The sequence below is a fragment of the Platalea leucorodia genome (genome assembly GCF_965183815.1).
Source record: "Platalea leucorodia genome assembly, chromosome: 8".
Classification (NCBI taxonomy): domain Eukaryota; kingdom Metazoa; phylum Chordata; class Aves; order Pelecaniformes; family Threskiornithidae; genus Platalea; species Platalea leucorodia.
The window spans coordinates 55,895,565-55,909,321 of NC_138830.1; the positions used below are offsets into that span (position 1 = coordinate 55,895,565).

The 13,757-nt window shown below is 52.3% G+C and overlaps 1 protein-coding gene across 13 annotated transcripts in view; it reads left to right on the forward strand.

The window, feature by feature from the left end:
• The first annotated feature begins 562 nt into the window (after positions 1 to 562).
• ACSF3 (acyl-CoA synthetase family member 3) overlaps positions 563 to 13,757 on the forward strand; it is a 67,181-nt gene continuing 53,986 nt past the window's right edge. For 4 of the 13 annotated variants that reach the window (XM_082320149.1, XM_082320159.1, XM_082320160.1 and 1 more), the window contains exons 1-3: positions 817 to 1,093; positions 4,163 to 4,894; positions 6,379 to 6,534. In XM_082320149.1, coding sequence (XP_082176275.1) covers positions 4,193 to 4,894; positions 6,379 to 6,534 — 858 coding nt within the window. In that variant the 5' untranslated portion in view covers positions 817 to 1,093; positions 4,163 to 4,192. The other 9 variants (XM_082320150.1, XM_082320151.1, XM_082320161.1 and 6 more) reach the window with 7 other exon arrangements.

Here is a 13,757-nt window from a genome sequence, read left to right on the forward strand (position 1 = left end):
TGGATGTCTGTGTGTCCCTGGGATGTCTGTGTGTCCCTGGGGATGTCTGTGTGTCCCTGGGGATGTCCGTGCATCCATGGGATGTCTCTGTGTCCATCGGATGTCTGTGCGTCCATTGAATGTCTGTGCGTCCATCAGATGTCTGTGCGTCCATCGAATGTCTGTGCGTCCATCGAATGTCTGTGCGTCCCTGGGATGTCTGTGCATCCCTGGGATGTCTGTGTGTCCATGGGATGTCTGTGCGTCCATGGGATGTCTGTGTGTCCACGGGATGTCTGTACAGGCCCCATGGGTCCAGGCTCTGTGCAGGGGCCCAGGCCATTCCTCAGCGCTGCCGAAATCCCGCTGATTGGGCACACAGGCCCCGGCACCCCTCGGGCAGGGCTGCAGCTCCATGACGTCACGGACACCCACCGTGACATCAGAGAACACCATGGTGATGCCGCACGGGGCTGCAGTGACATCAGAGGCACGCTGCGACGCCAGCGTGGGACGCCGACCCCGCGGCGCGACAAGCCCCGCCCCCAGTGGGCGGTTTGGGGCCAATTCCCCATAAAACGGGTGCGGGGCATGGGGGGACGTTTGGGAGCGGAACGCGCGGGCTGCGCCGCCGCGTTTCCGCCGGAGCCCGTTCGCGGGCGGACCGGTCCCCCGGTGCGCGGTGCCGCCGCCGCCAGGTGAGGCCCCGCCGGGGCTGCGGGAGGCGGCAGCGGGGCGCGGGGGCCCGGACCGGGCCCAGCCTCTCTCGTAAGCCGGGGCGAGCCGAGGGCCGGTGCTCTCGGGCCCGGCTTTCCTTCCCTGCGGGACCCGCTGGCCTGCGGGGCCGGGGGGGGGGGGGGCGTGTGCCGCCGTCCGGTGCCGCGATTAACGGTGGCTTTAATTAAAATGTAATAAACATCCCCTCCGGTCAGGCTGCGCAGGAGCGGCGAGGCTGGGCCCCTGCGGGGCCGACACCGGCCCTTCGCTGCCGGGCCGTGAGGGGACGCCGGCGGGCGGCGGTGGCGGGCCCCGGCGGGGCGAGGCCAACCTTCGCCCTCTGTAGCTCGGAGATTCCGGGGTGAAGGATTCTCCTGCTGCTGCTCTGAGGTTGCATGTGAGTAGGGTGAGGGGCAGGGAGCCGGAGGGTGGAAATCCTCTCTGGGGTGAAAGAATGGACTGGAAGGGGTTGCCCAGAGAGGTGGTGGATGCCCCATCCCTGGAAACATCCAAGGCCAGGCTGGACGGGGCTCTGAGCACCCTGATCTGGTTGGAGATGTCCCTGCCCATGGCAGGGGGATGGACTGGATGGCCTGGAAGGGTCCCTGCCATCCCAAACCCTTCTGTGGTTCTATAGGAATAAAGCCTGTCCTTCCCAGGAGAGATGTGGGGCGTGGGGTCTGCAGCCGTTTGGCCTCGCAGCTTCCAGCTCTGCCATGCTTTTGTTGGGCTGGGAGCTGGTGTGAGCTCCCCAGCTGCTTTCGTTTCTTCCTTTAGCCGTAGGAGGGTGGGGGTTGAGCCTTCTCTTTCAAGGCAGCGAAGACTCATCTGCTGCACTGCCATGATCTGCCCAAGGCCCCCAGTGACAACCTCGGTATTCAGGTGTGCTGTGCCCGAGTTTGCGTTACCAGGTATCCCTGAGCAACAGCGGGTAAAGGAAACGGCCCCCGCTGTTATTTGCCTTATCCCGAGTGTCTGTAAGTCTGCACACACCCAGTCAACGCTGGTTCTCTGAAGCCCATAAATGCACAGGCCTGGCTAAAGGTGCTGCTGTTTATTGTTCCATTAAGTCTGGACTGGCGCTGTGGAGAAAAGGGGATAATGTAATTTTTGGAAGCGGCTGTTCTGAAGCAGCAGCGAACACCTGCTCCGGAGCCGTACGAGGAACAGCGAGTGCGCCAAGAGCACTTAGCTGCGCTGGCCTGGAGCACGGCGTGATCCTGGCAAACAGTCGCTTCCAATTAATGCCCCTCTTAACGTCTGGGGCATTAACATCTCGCCAGCGAGCCGGCCTTGGGCGCGGGTTAGGAGGAGGTGATTTGGTTTAGTTTACGGATGGTGTTTTCTCTTTATTTTAGATTTTAGTCTCTACAGAGAAATGGAAAGATGTCACGCGAGCTTTGTCGTGACCTGTTTTGTTTTTTTTCCATCCTGATGGTACATGTCATGAGTGCACATGGTTACCACGCTCTGGGTTTAAAGCCTCTCCCCCTCCCAGATGTTTCCGCACTAAATCACAAGTTTCTTTTGCAGAAGCAGAAATTGAGGTTGATATGCAAAAGAAAATACGTGCAAAGCCAGCATTTGGCTGGAGAAATGCTCTGAAGGTGGATGGGAGAGAGTGCGGGCCTCGCAGCTATGCAAAAATAAACACTTGTGGCTGTCAGCGGATGCTGCCCGTGGACGCGACTGAGCAGCCCGAGCTGGGTTAAGCCCTGTTCAGCTCGTCCCTGAGTAGCTGCCAGTTCTCTGGATCCTTTTTGTTTCAGCTCTTCCCTGTGGTGGGAAGCTGAGCTCGGAGGCTATTTGAGTTGAGCCGCTCCACTAACAGGCATTTATTAAAAAATTTTGTAAAAAAGCAAGTCATTAATGCCAGCGTCGAGGAAGTGTCACATACACTCTTACGGAGTGAGAAGTTGTCATCCTTTGGCTGTCTCCTGTTGTCGTAGTATCTCTCTGGGGGTACTTTAGTGGTGGTGTTTAATAGATAGGCCATGCAGTAAAGCCCTTTTTCTTCTGCCGCAGCCCTGTTCTTTCCTCTCTGCTCCCCTGTTGGCATTGCTGATGGTCTCTGTATGGAGAGGGTGCTTGTTCTTGCTGAGCTTCCAGCCAGAGCTCCAGGCTCTGTGCAGAGGGGGGGTCAAGATTCTTCTGAGGCATCTCCTCAATCCTCTCAATTTATCTCTTCTTCCTCTCATCTCTGGTGTACCGGCGGTCTCCTCTGCAAAGTGTTCCTGCAGTCCCGTTTCCCCACGATATTCTTCTAGGCTTTTGCACTGTGTTAACTTTTTCCCTGATGCTTCAGTGAGGTGCTCTAAGCAGCATCCAATACTATTACACAGACCTTTCCCTTTGAAAGGGAGAGGGTGCTGAAAAGAGGGGTAAAGAGCAAACTTCAGGGACTCCTTACCAGTTACCACAAAAGCTTTTTTGCTGACTTCTCCCATGAGCAGATAGGTTGATGTCATCGTGCTGTCTAAGCACGAAGGCAGAATGTGCGACGTTTGTGCCAGCCCGTGATGTTCCTGTAAAGCCTTTAATGGTGCTGGTATGCCTCCCTGTTCCTTTTTGGAGATTTTTCTCTGTTGAAATGCCCCTGTACATTGTGTCACCACTGTGGCAGAGCGGCCAGGCCAGGGTGACACTTGGGCTGGGCTCAGATCGAGCTCTCGCTGCGCAGGTGGAGCCCTGGTGCTGCGGCTGAGCTTGTCCCGATGCTCTGCCCAGCTCCGGGTGCTGCCAGGTTGGTGCTTTCAGGAGTAACAAACCCACAGGTCGGCGTGTGCGGGGCTGCGCTTCCCTGCTGCTGTTTGCTGGGAGAACCAGCTGGTCAGCGCGGGGAGGGCTCCTGCTGCCCGTGGCTGTTCGGGAGCCGTTAACCACTTGGTCTGTCACGTAAGAAAGCTTCTGAGCCGCCGATGCGGTGTTTGTGATGGATGGCCTGTTAGGTGGGAGGGTTTGGGCACTTCCCTGTACTTAGATGTTGCTGGAAGGAAACAATCCTCCCCTGGGCTAAAGCTTAGGAGGCTTGGATTTCGTGTCTGGCTCCGTGCTGCCTAACTCGAAGAACAGAGCAAGACAGTGGTTTACCGAAGTGGGGGGAAACTGCAAATCGAGAGCTGGGTCCTGTTGTCTTTAATTTCTTTAAATGCTGGTACCGCTGAGTAAGAACGGCACCTCAAGTAGCCACTACTTAGTGTCCTAATATTACTGATCGATGAAAACTATTTCATAATTTAAGTTGGACTGGGTTTTTTTGGGACGCGGAGGCTGCATAGGGAAGGGTCTCTGTCTCCTGTTCCATCCGCGCAGGGCCCAGTGCACTGGGAATGCAGCAGTCTGAAGCATAAACATTAATAATAGAGTGGGTATTATTCAAATGAAGGCTGCCACTTTTCCTTGGTGGGAATAAACCCCTGGGTAATGGCTGCACATACTTATCTGTTCCTATAATTGCTTTCTGCAGAATCGCTTCAAAACAAGCAGTGCTGGCAGGATGCTGATCTCCCTGCTCTTCCCCAAGGCGAGCCAGCCCCTTCGATGCCTCATCCAGGACTTGCACCGTTGCAGATGGAGGTTGTGTGGGCAGAAGAGGGCCGGCTGTCCCCGCAGGGGTCTGCAAACCGCATGGGCAGCCTACGGCAGTGACGTTACCCCCGTCTTCACTAGGGCTTTGGCTTTTGGTGATAAAATCGCCATCGTTGACCAAAACGGTGAGCACACTTACAGGGACCTTCTCAGCCAGAGTCTACGCTTGTCTCAGGAGATCTGTAGAGCTCTGGAGTGCTCCAGCAGGGATTTGAAGGAAGAGAGGATCTCATTTTTGTGTCCTAATGATGCCTCGTATGTGGTGGCCCAGTGGGCTTCCTGGATGAGCGGGGGCATAGCAGTGCCCCTTTACAAGAAACACCCTGTGCAGGAACTGGAGTACGTGATTCGGGATTCGCAGAGCGCTCTGGTCATCGCAGCGGAGGAATATGTGGGGAAAATAGCCCCTAGTGCTGAGAAGCTGGGAGTCCCGGTTCTGCCGCTTCTTAGGTCTCATAGTGATGGACCTGCAAGTCATGCAGCAGTGGAAGAGGGTCCCTTGACAACCTGCTCCTCATGGAAAGACAGAGGAGCCATGATAATCTACACCAGTGGGACGACGGGAAGACCGAAAGGTGTCCTCAGCACCCACGAGAACGTGCAAGCCGTGGTGAGTGCCGCTTTCCCTCGGCGGAGCTTGTGCCAAGTTGCGGAGGGCTTGGCCTTCAGAGGTGATTTGGGGTTGCAAACCCCAAAGCACAACAGGCCTTACCACAACCAAATTCCTGCACAGAGCTGTGGGGCTGTATCTTGAAAGTCCTCAACACTTCTAAGGTGAACGCACAGAAGAGTGTTTGAGGCTCTAAACTTTGTCCTTTTGGTGCTGCTGTGCTGCAGGCGCAGCCGGGGCAGAGGGACTCTTCTCCTTGCTTTCCTGGAAAGCAGAAGGGATGAGACCTGTTGTAAAAAGACTGCTTTCTTTGCCGTTTGCTTTTCTTCACCATGACTAGGAAAGAATCTTTGCCCCTAATTGGAATATAACTTAGCCCAGCCCAGTACAGTACTGTGTGAAGTCTGTGCATTATTCAGCTATATATCCCCAAGGCAAAAAATCCATTAGCTCTCTGAGCCAAAAGGAATTAAAAGTTTGAATGAGCCTGCCGACTACCTCACCAGTTGGTTATCGCTGCCTGCAACTGATAGACTCATGCCATTAGGGAAAAAGGGCAGGGAATACATCGTGCCTTGCGGACGCCTCCGAGAGCTTACGTTGTTCTGGGTGCTCGGATATTGCAGTGTCGGGAGTGGTATGAAAGCCTTGATGGATAGAGCCAGGGCTTGGCTATATGGGGCAAAGAATCTGTTCCCTTACAAATATGCTGATCATTTGGGAGGTGGCCTCAGCCGTCACCATCTTTTGTGTTGTCTTGCAGAAAGCCTAAAACCTGCTCCCTGCCCCGTTGAAGAGGGTTGCGAATGACATGGCTAAATTCCAGTGTTCAAATGCTTTTTTATTTTTAGATGGCTGGAAATAAGCTTTCCAGTTGCTAACGCTGGGCGCTGAAGGGCATTGTTCACCCAGAAGCCTGAGGTCTAACGCTTTGGATAATTACCCCTTCAGAGCAGAGTATTTTAGAAGCTTGATATACTAATATTTTTATACTAAGATGAAGCCCACTTTCTGTTTATCAGACAGTGATTTTCTGCTCCTACTGACTATCCCTTACAGGTGGTAAAAGCCCAATGTCATCTCTGTCCAAACTACGAGTTCTGGGAAAATTAGGGTTTTTTTATTACTGTTTCTGCCAACTCTGCATGTGCAGCAGCCGGCTAATAATTTTGTAGGTCCTACTTAAAATCATTGTTGACTGTTTCTCAGTAACAAGGAAGGACTTTGCTGATATATAAAGACACGTACTGATAAGATGCGGAAGGTTTTCCTCTTGTATTCTGCTGTTGTGGTGGGGATTTTGCTCATGCTGACCCTAAAGGAAAGACTTTTTTTTTTTTTGTGCCCAGGCGTCATTCCAGGAGGTCTGGGATTTCTGCCGCCAGCTGTGCCCGGGGGATCTGGGGCCTGGATACCTCGGGCTTTTCAAGCAGTGAGGGTCTTTCCTCCTTCCCTAACGCTGGGTTGTTTGTTTTCTTCTGCAGACCACAGGCCTGGTTGAAAAATGGCAGTGGAAGAAGGAGGATGTTATTCTGCACGTGCTGCCTTTACATCATGTCCACGGGGTGATCAATAAGCTCCTCTGTCCTCTTTGGGTGGGAGCGACATGCATCATGTTACCCGAATTCAGCGCACAGATGGTAAGCCTGGAGGGATTGCGCGTTGTCTTTGAAATTCAGCAGCAAGACCCCATGCGTTGTAATTAGAGCAACTTCAGAAAGAAGTTCTTAAGGAATTCCAGCCTCTTTAGCCACTGGCTGCATGCGGTCCGCAGAGCGTCTGTTAAAAAACGCTTTGAGTTGGACGCTCAGTCTGGAGTAAATGTGCTCTTCTGGAGGCTGCAGCTTGTTTAAGTGTGACGTACCTAATCGTAACGCTACGCTGCCCCTCCTCGTGATGTTGAGGGTCTCTGACTGGAGGTGGGCCCTTCTAGGTACCTGCTAAGAGCATCTGCGCCCAGAATAAGGGTTGTTAATTTTCTAGTACCAGGAAAGGTGGAAAGGCTGGATTTTTCTCTTGCATGTTAGCAGTGTGCTGCTTGAAGCTATGCTGCTTGGCGGATATTTCATTTTTAGTAGCTTGCATTTTCCCTTCCAATCCTGTGTCCTCAGTGTTTTGTATGACATTACATGACAGAACACAGGCTTTAGAGTTTCTTGCAGCCCAGGTAAGAGAAATACTGGTACTCATCACTTGCATGGCAACATTGCTGTTCCTCTGCGGAGAAACAAGTGTTAGCAGATCTGTCGGTTTAGACTCAGCGATATGAGAGAGAGTTTGCAAATCGAGAGCTTCTTGCAGCCTTGCAGGGAGGGAAACCTTATGTGAATGCACTAGAGACGCGCTTATAATGTTGTTTCCTAGCTGAGACGGGAAACGCCAGTCCCGGTGCTCTGCTTCTCTTTTGTTCCTTGCTGCGGTGGTAGGCAGCCGACCTAAAGAGAGGAAGAAAAAGGGCTAAAAACAGGGCAACCAACAGTAAGGTAGAACAGTTTCTGCAGTTACTGGCCCCAGGATCCAGCACCATTCGTGTCTTGGGCGCTGCAAGAGATGCTGGAGTGTGCAGTGTCACTGTTAAGGGAGCAACTGGGTTTGCAGGTGCTGGTGTCACCTCGTAGCAGAAAGGAAACGTGCGTTGTCGGTACAGAACTCCCTGGGAAAGTGAAAAGAGCCTGTCAAGCCTGTGCTTTGTAGCTAAACAGGCTGCTTTACCTGTTCGTATTTATTCATATGCTGGGCGGCCTTGTCGCACTGAAAGGACAAAGTGCAAAAGTGTGGGATACGCTCAGAGCCTTTGACGGTGCTGCAGTCAGGCGAGGGAGAGCCCGGGCTCTGATCTGAGCGACTGCAGGACTGTGTGATTCTTCGTTGCTTATTTCTGCTTCTCAGAGAAGCAACCACAGAAAATGCACGCTTCCTTTCTCATTTCAAGACTGCCCTGACACCTGAACACCCAGTTGCTGCCCGAGCACTGATCCTTCGGGGGGGGGGAACAGCCCCAGAATCCCGGAGGCGCAGCTCTGCGTTCGCATTTCCAGGGTAAATAGGTAGGATGCTGTGGTAGAAGGCGGCAGGGAGGTCCCCTGGCAGCTGTAGCCAGTGCTGTCTCCTCAATGGTCCCTGCCAAATTGTCTTCCTCCGCGTTTAGGGTGTCACCCCAAAAGCTCGGGGTGCAGTAGGGACGCGTGCCCCACCAAAGCCGGGGCTCGGAGCGTGCCCAGCCCTGGGGATGCTGGTGAGGTGGCAGAAGAGTGTGCTGGCAGCCTGGAAGCAAAGCCAAGCCCTCTGGAGGGCGCGTTTCTCCACGTCCTGTGCCACCGGTGATTGATTGTCCCTTATACCCTTGTGTTTTTCCTCTTCTCTCTCCCGACATCTGCAAATCAATGGGCTGACGTTGAAGGATGGGTTCAGGTGCAGGGGAGCGGGACACCCAGTCCGCCGTCTCTGATCAAAGCTCTCCCCCAGACTTGACAACCAAGGGCAAGCGGGGACGGTGCCGCAGGGCGTCCGAGTGACCCTGCAGGTTGAACTTGGGCAGGGAGGTCGGCGTGGCAAGCGTGTCTGCCGCGGCAAGCGCTGTTCCGAGGGCTCTCAGGTGCATTCAGGCTCTGAAGGACGTCATTTGCTTTTTCTATTTTTTTTTTATTCCTTTTATTTTCCGAGGGCCTCCCCTGGGAGCTGAAAGTGGTTTGATCGACACTACAAAGAAAGCACACGAGGGTAAATAAGGCTTTCTTGTGGAGTTTAATGCAAGCTGCCTTTCAGTTCCAGTCTATTTTCACCAGCTGTTTACAAAATGCCCTTTGCTACTGAAACCAGCTTTCAGAAAAGCAGCGGAGTTTCAGTGGAGGATTTTGCAAAAGGAGCCTGAGTTTTGTTGTGTGCTTTTTTTTTTTTCCTTCGCTGCACCTTGAGAAAGCAGCCAATTATAGTGTGATATAAAGAAACTCGAACGGCAGCTAAAACACTTGACAGGCTGATCAAAACAAGGCTAGGAACTTACTCTCAACCTGCTGCAGACATATTTAGCCTTGAGTGATACTGGCAAGGGTTCAAGAGAACCGCAGCAGCATGCCCAATGTGTGTTTGGTTTCTAATCACTAACACTTCATTATACAAAATAAATACTTTATTATTACAGTGTTTATTAAATTACATAATTTGCGGCGTGCCTTATAGTCGTGGATACAGATGCCAGTCTGGTTTCAGTGGTGGTAATAATGCTCTTTTTTTTTTTCTTAGTTAGAAGACATTTCAAGCCCCGGACCAAGGCTTGCTTGTCATTCCCTGCAGTGCAGTGTTAGGAGGTGGCATCTTTCAGACCCTTCCGTCTGCTTTTGGTAGCTGTCCAAGGAAAGGTTAAAAAAATCAAGACTGTGGAGTAACCCCAGTGTCCTGACCAACATCCACTCTCGTACTAAACAGCACCTGATGTCCGCGGCCGCATGCAAGCTATTGCTGGGGCCACAAGGGCTCATTAGAGTGTATTGAGATGCCTCAAGCGTGAAAGTTGCTGCATAAAATCAGATTCTTTTCATTAAATGAGGACATCCATTACTTTGCACTAGCTACTGTACGTGTTATAATTCACTTTATAGCACCATCTGTAAAGACTGTCTTGCTTAAGCTTTTTGTAGCATCTTTTTATCGTAAGTTATTAACAAATATGGCTGCATCTATTAATCATTTATTAATAAAGGGTTTATAAATTAATTTCCAGCATTACAGTTCTCGTATGTGGCATGCGAAGTCCTCTGGTGCGTGTAGTCCTTGGGGTGCGGCATGTCTCTCTTGGGCCGCTGCCTGGAGGTCGTGAGATGGCGGGAGCGGCCCCCGGTGCTGCCGGCTGTGCTGCTGGCGCTCGGGAATGGCAGCGCTGACGGCGGGGGGAGACGTTTTCAGCGCCGCCGTGGGCGTGTGGACGTGGAGCGGGCAGGAGAAGAGCAGTGAGCCTGAAAGCGTGTTCCTCCCAGCAGCTGTGTGGGGCAAGGGTGGCTCTGATGATGATGATGATGATGACTGTTTTGTTGGTTTTTTTTTTTCTCTCAAATAAGAGTGAGAACTGGGAGAGCAGAAACCTCCTGTGGAACCAGAGCAAGCTGCAGGCTAAGCATCGCTATACGATCCTCCCATCAGAACCTGCTTCCAAGCTGAGTTTACTTCTCCGGCTGCGCTGCTCCTGTTTGCAGGCAGCCAGTGTTTCTCAGCTGCTTCTGAACCGGTTTCAAATGCCTGCCTTTTTTCTTATGCAGGAGTAGAAATTTTAAAAATGCTGGATTTGTACAATTTTTGTGCAAGTCGGTGGCCAGAGGAGAAGAGATTAATGCCTCTGCTTAAGGAAGGAGTGCGAGGTGAGCCTTCTCCTTACTGGGCATCAGAGAAAGCCCATGAGTAAGTGCTTTTTTGAAGGCTTCTGTCAGTATCGGGGTTTGCACCAGGCAGATGCTAGAGCATCCATTCCCCAGCGACTCCCTCTCTCCATCTCCCTTCCCCGTATCGATTCAGTGAGCACACCCTGTGGTGCGACTGTTACTCGATGGAAATGTCGGCAAGTCTGGAGAGGCAGGCGCAGGGGAAGCCGGGCGTCCTCTGTGCCGTGACAGTTCCATGTCGGCAGCCCTGTTCCGGACCGGGACCCGGCTGGGCCGGGCACCCTGCGGACAGGAACGTTTTGGAGCGAGCCGTGAGGTCGGCGTCTGCTTTGCAGGATCCTCTGCTGAGCCTTTTGGCTGAGATGGGTCCGCTCTGAGTTTGAACGATGGGAGCTACTTGTCTTTGCCTTGGGCCACCTCTGATCTCGCCTTAAGGGAAAGATGCCAGATGATCTTTAAGGTCCCTTCCAACCCAAACTCTTCTATGATGTTATGTTCTAATAGCAAAGGGCTCCCTGTCAGCTCTTTGCATTGATAAACGTGAGATCAGATCCCAGGAGGTCTTAAGTGCAGAGTGGGAAATAAAAGTATTCAAAAATGTGAAGGAAAAAACTTGCTCTGCTGAGTGATGGGGAAGCTTATAGAAATCTCCGCTCTGGGTGACCTACTTGTGGCGCCTGCTGCCCGCTCGGCTCTGCTGGGCAGGTTTCGAGCCGTGGCGTGCTGCCCGCGGAGTGACACCGCGCTCTCTGCCCTGCAACCGCTCCCATAATAAATAGGCCGAGATGCAGATTTATTGCCCTGAAGTTCCAAAGGAGCTGCTGCTGCGGTGCCAGCCTTACCGCATGCCTGACTTGTGGTGCCTCCGAGGATCAAGCCCTCTCAAAATCATATGCGGTTTTACAATGTCACACGCAAAGCCATCAAAATCGGTAATTTTATTTGGACCCTTCTTTCTAGGCGTTTGTCCTGATGGGAATGATGAGTGCCCAAAGCTAGCGTGTGATTCGGGACCAATTCCCCCGCCGTGCCGCGATCGCGTTGTCACCCACGGCAGCTTTTTCCCGTGGTGCGAGGGTGCTGCAGACCTGATGCTTGTCAAGGTTTCGCGCGTGAGGTATCGCTCCGGGGTTGCTGCTGCATGGTACGGCTACACCCCTGACTTTCTCGGGAAGACCAGCAGCCTGCGCTACATCTGTGAGCAAACTGTTTGTCCTTGCCGCTGCTCTTATCTGTGCAAACCAGGCTGGGCGCCGATGCTTTGTACCTTCGCTGGGCTGCGCAGGGAGATCTACGGCTCGGTTGCCTCCGGGAAGGAGAAGCGTGCACCGCAGTGAGTCTCTCCCCCGGATCTGTCGCTTCTGCAAACATCACTCTGGGCAGCTCTTTTAGTTTATTTTTAAATGAAAAGCAAATCCAAGCAGAGGAGTCTGAGCTCCAATAACCGAGCAGGGCGAAGAGGCTGCTCGTAGCGTGCTGGGGATGGCGGCTCCCATCCAGTTTCAGCTGGAGAAAGGCAATTGTCTTTTCATCCCTTAATGGGCGGCTTCAGAGGAGTAATTTTATTTCAGACTCAAAGAGGAGTTGGTGGAGGGAGGAGCGGGTCACTAGTGAATGGATTATGTTTGATCACTTCTCACAGACCTGGCTTTAAAAAGTTAGAGTTTTTCTTCCCGTCTCCCCAGATCTGCCGTCTGTCCTCAGCATCTGTTACGGAGTAATGTCTTTTGATGTGTGTGGGGAAATATAAAAAATGGAACCAGAACCTGTCATATTTACTTATATTACCAGGTCCCAGGGAAAGCACTTGCTCCTTTCAGTATGCCTGCAGCATAGGAAGGGTTTAAAAGCTTCAGCCTGGAATGCAGAGGGGCCGTCAAACTGCACTGATGAATAAATGATTAAAACCAGAGTCATGCAGAGCGCAAACAGTTTGGGGTTATAACAAACATGAGACGAAGCCACCACGGGCCCAGTTTCCCTTTGAAGAGAAGAATGTTGCACTCCCTGCACATCGCTCGCGAAGCGTCTGCGGCTCCGTCCTTAGCAGAGAGCAGAGCTCCCCTCGATGCTCTCCCATCTCACGTCGTGCCCATCGGCCTCCGTCGGGATAAACCGACCTCGGACGTGGCTGCGTGGTCCTGCCATCCCTTCGGCGTTTCTGTAGAGTTACGGGAGCTTTCTGTCCTCGGCATTTGGCGCAGGAGCTCACCGAACGAGGAGGTGGTTTGGCTGCAGCCACGTTACTGCCTATTGCTCTCACAAACACGCCGAAAATGGCAGGCGGCCCTTTTCGTTGCCGGTGGTGCTACCCGCGTGGCGGCGATCGATGCAAAACACAAACCCATCTCCCCGATCAAAAGGGAAGTAAAGGGATGATTTAACCTTGCATTAGGGCTGTTGTTACTTGTGAAAAGGTTTAAAAAAAATTCAATAACAACTGAAAATGATACAATAATTTTAGAGAAGAGAGGAGCTGTTGAATCTGTCAATAGAGGCAGCAGCACGGGCTGTCTGTTAGCGGTTTGTGGGCTGGTGGGGAAATCCGTGCCGATATTCGCTTCCCTTTCAGCTTTTGGACATTTTTGCCTGCATCTCTCCTGGTGTTTTTGGGAGTCCTGTCTCAGGCAAAGTCTTGCAAGGTTTAGCATACAAATGGTTGTTGCCACCTTCTTTTTTTGCATTAGAAGATGTCCAGATGTTGACAGATTTGGTGTTTTCTGTCTGGTTTACGGCATTCTGCGTCTCCCTCTGAAGGTGAGGCCCCTGTAAAGGAAAAAAAAAGTTACTGCCTTTTCTCCTCTGTGTTTGCATCGCTTGCTTCAGGTCATCTTGGCAGATCCGGAGGCTGGTTGGGAAGGCTGCTGTGTGGAAGGACCATCTCTTGGAGCAGCTTGCACGTTCCTCCGTCCTCGGTCACCGTCATGCCATCTGTGTGCTAGAAGTAACACGTGGGGAAAATCTTACAGCTGTGTCTCGCTGGGGTTGTTTTGTACCCGCTGGTGTAATTTTCTCCTTTGTTTTTTTTCATGTACTGATGGCAAAATCCCACTGGCCAGCCCATGGAATTGCCCAGATACGCTTTTGTGGAGTGGGAGGGGAGGAAAATTAGGAATGTCAGGCTGACGGGAAGGCTCTTGGGAACAGAAGGTCTTCCACTTCGTTGCTGGCTCAGGCGGCCCTGTCCTGTAAGCCTGGCCCGGGCTTTCGCCGCCGTTATTGCTGATAGGAAGCTGTTCCCACTCTTGTTTTCTTGCAAGAAACTTTTTTTCTTAGAAACTTTTTGTTTCTAGCCCTTCTTAAAAGGAATCTTGGTCCATCTTCTGAATATCTTCCATTAGACGACTGCTGCTTCCCCTGTGTCCGGTGAGCGCTCGGTGCAAAGTCCGGCAGCCCTGGCACGCAGTGCCATGTTTGCCTCCAGAATCCATGGCTTTTTAAAAGCACTTGGAGTCCTGAGGTATCAGGTGAGCAAAATAAAACGCAGTGAT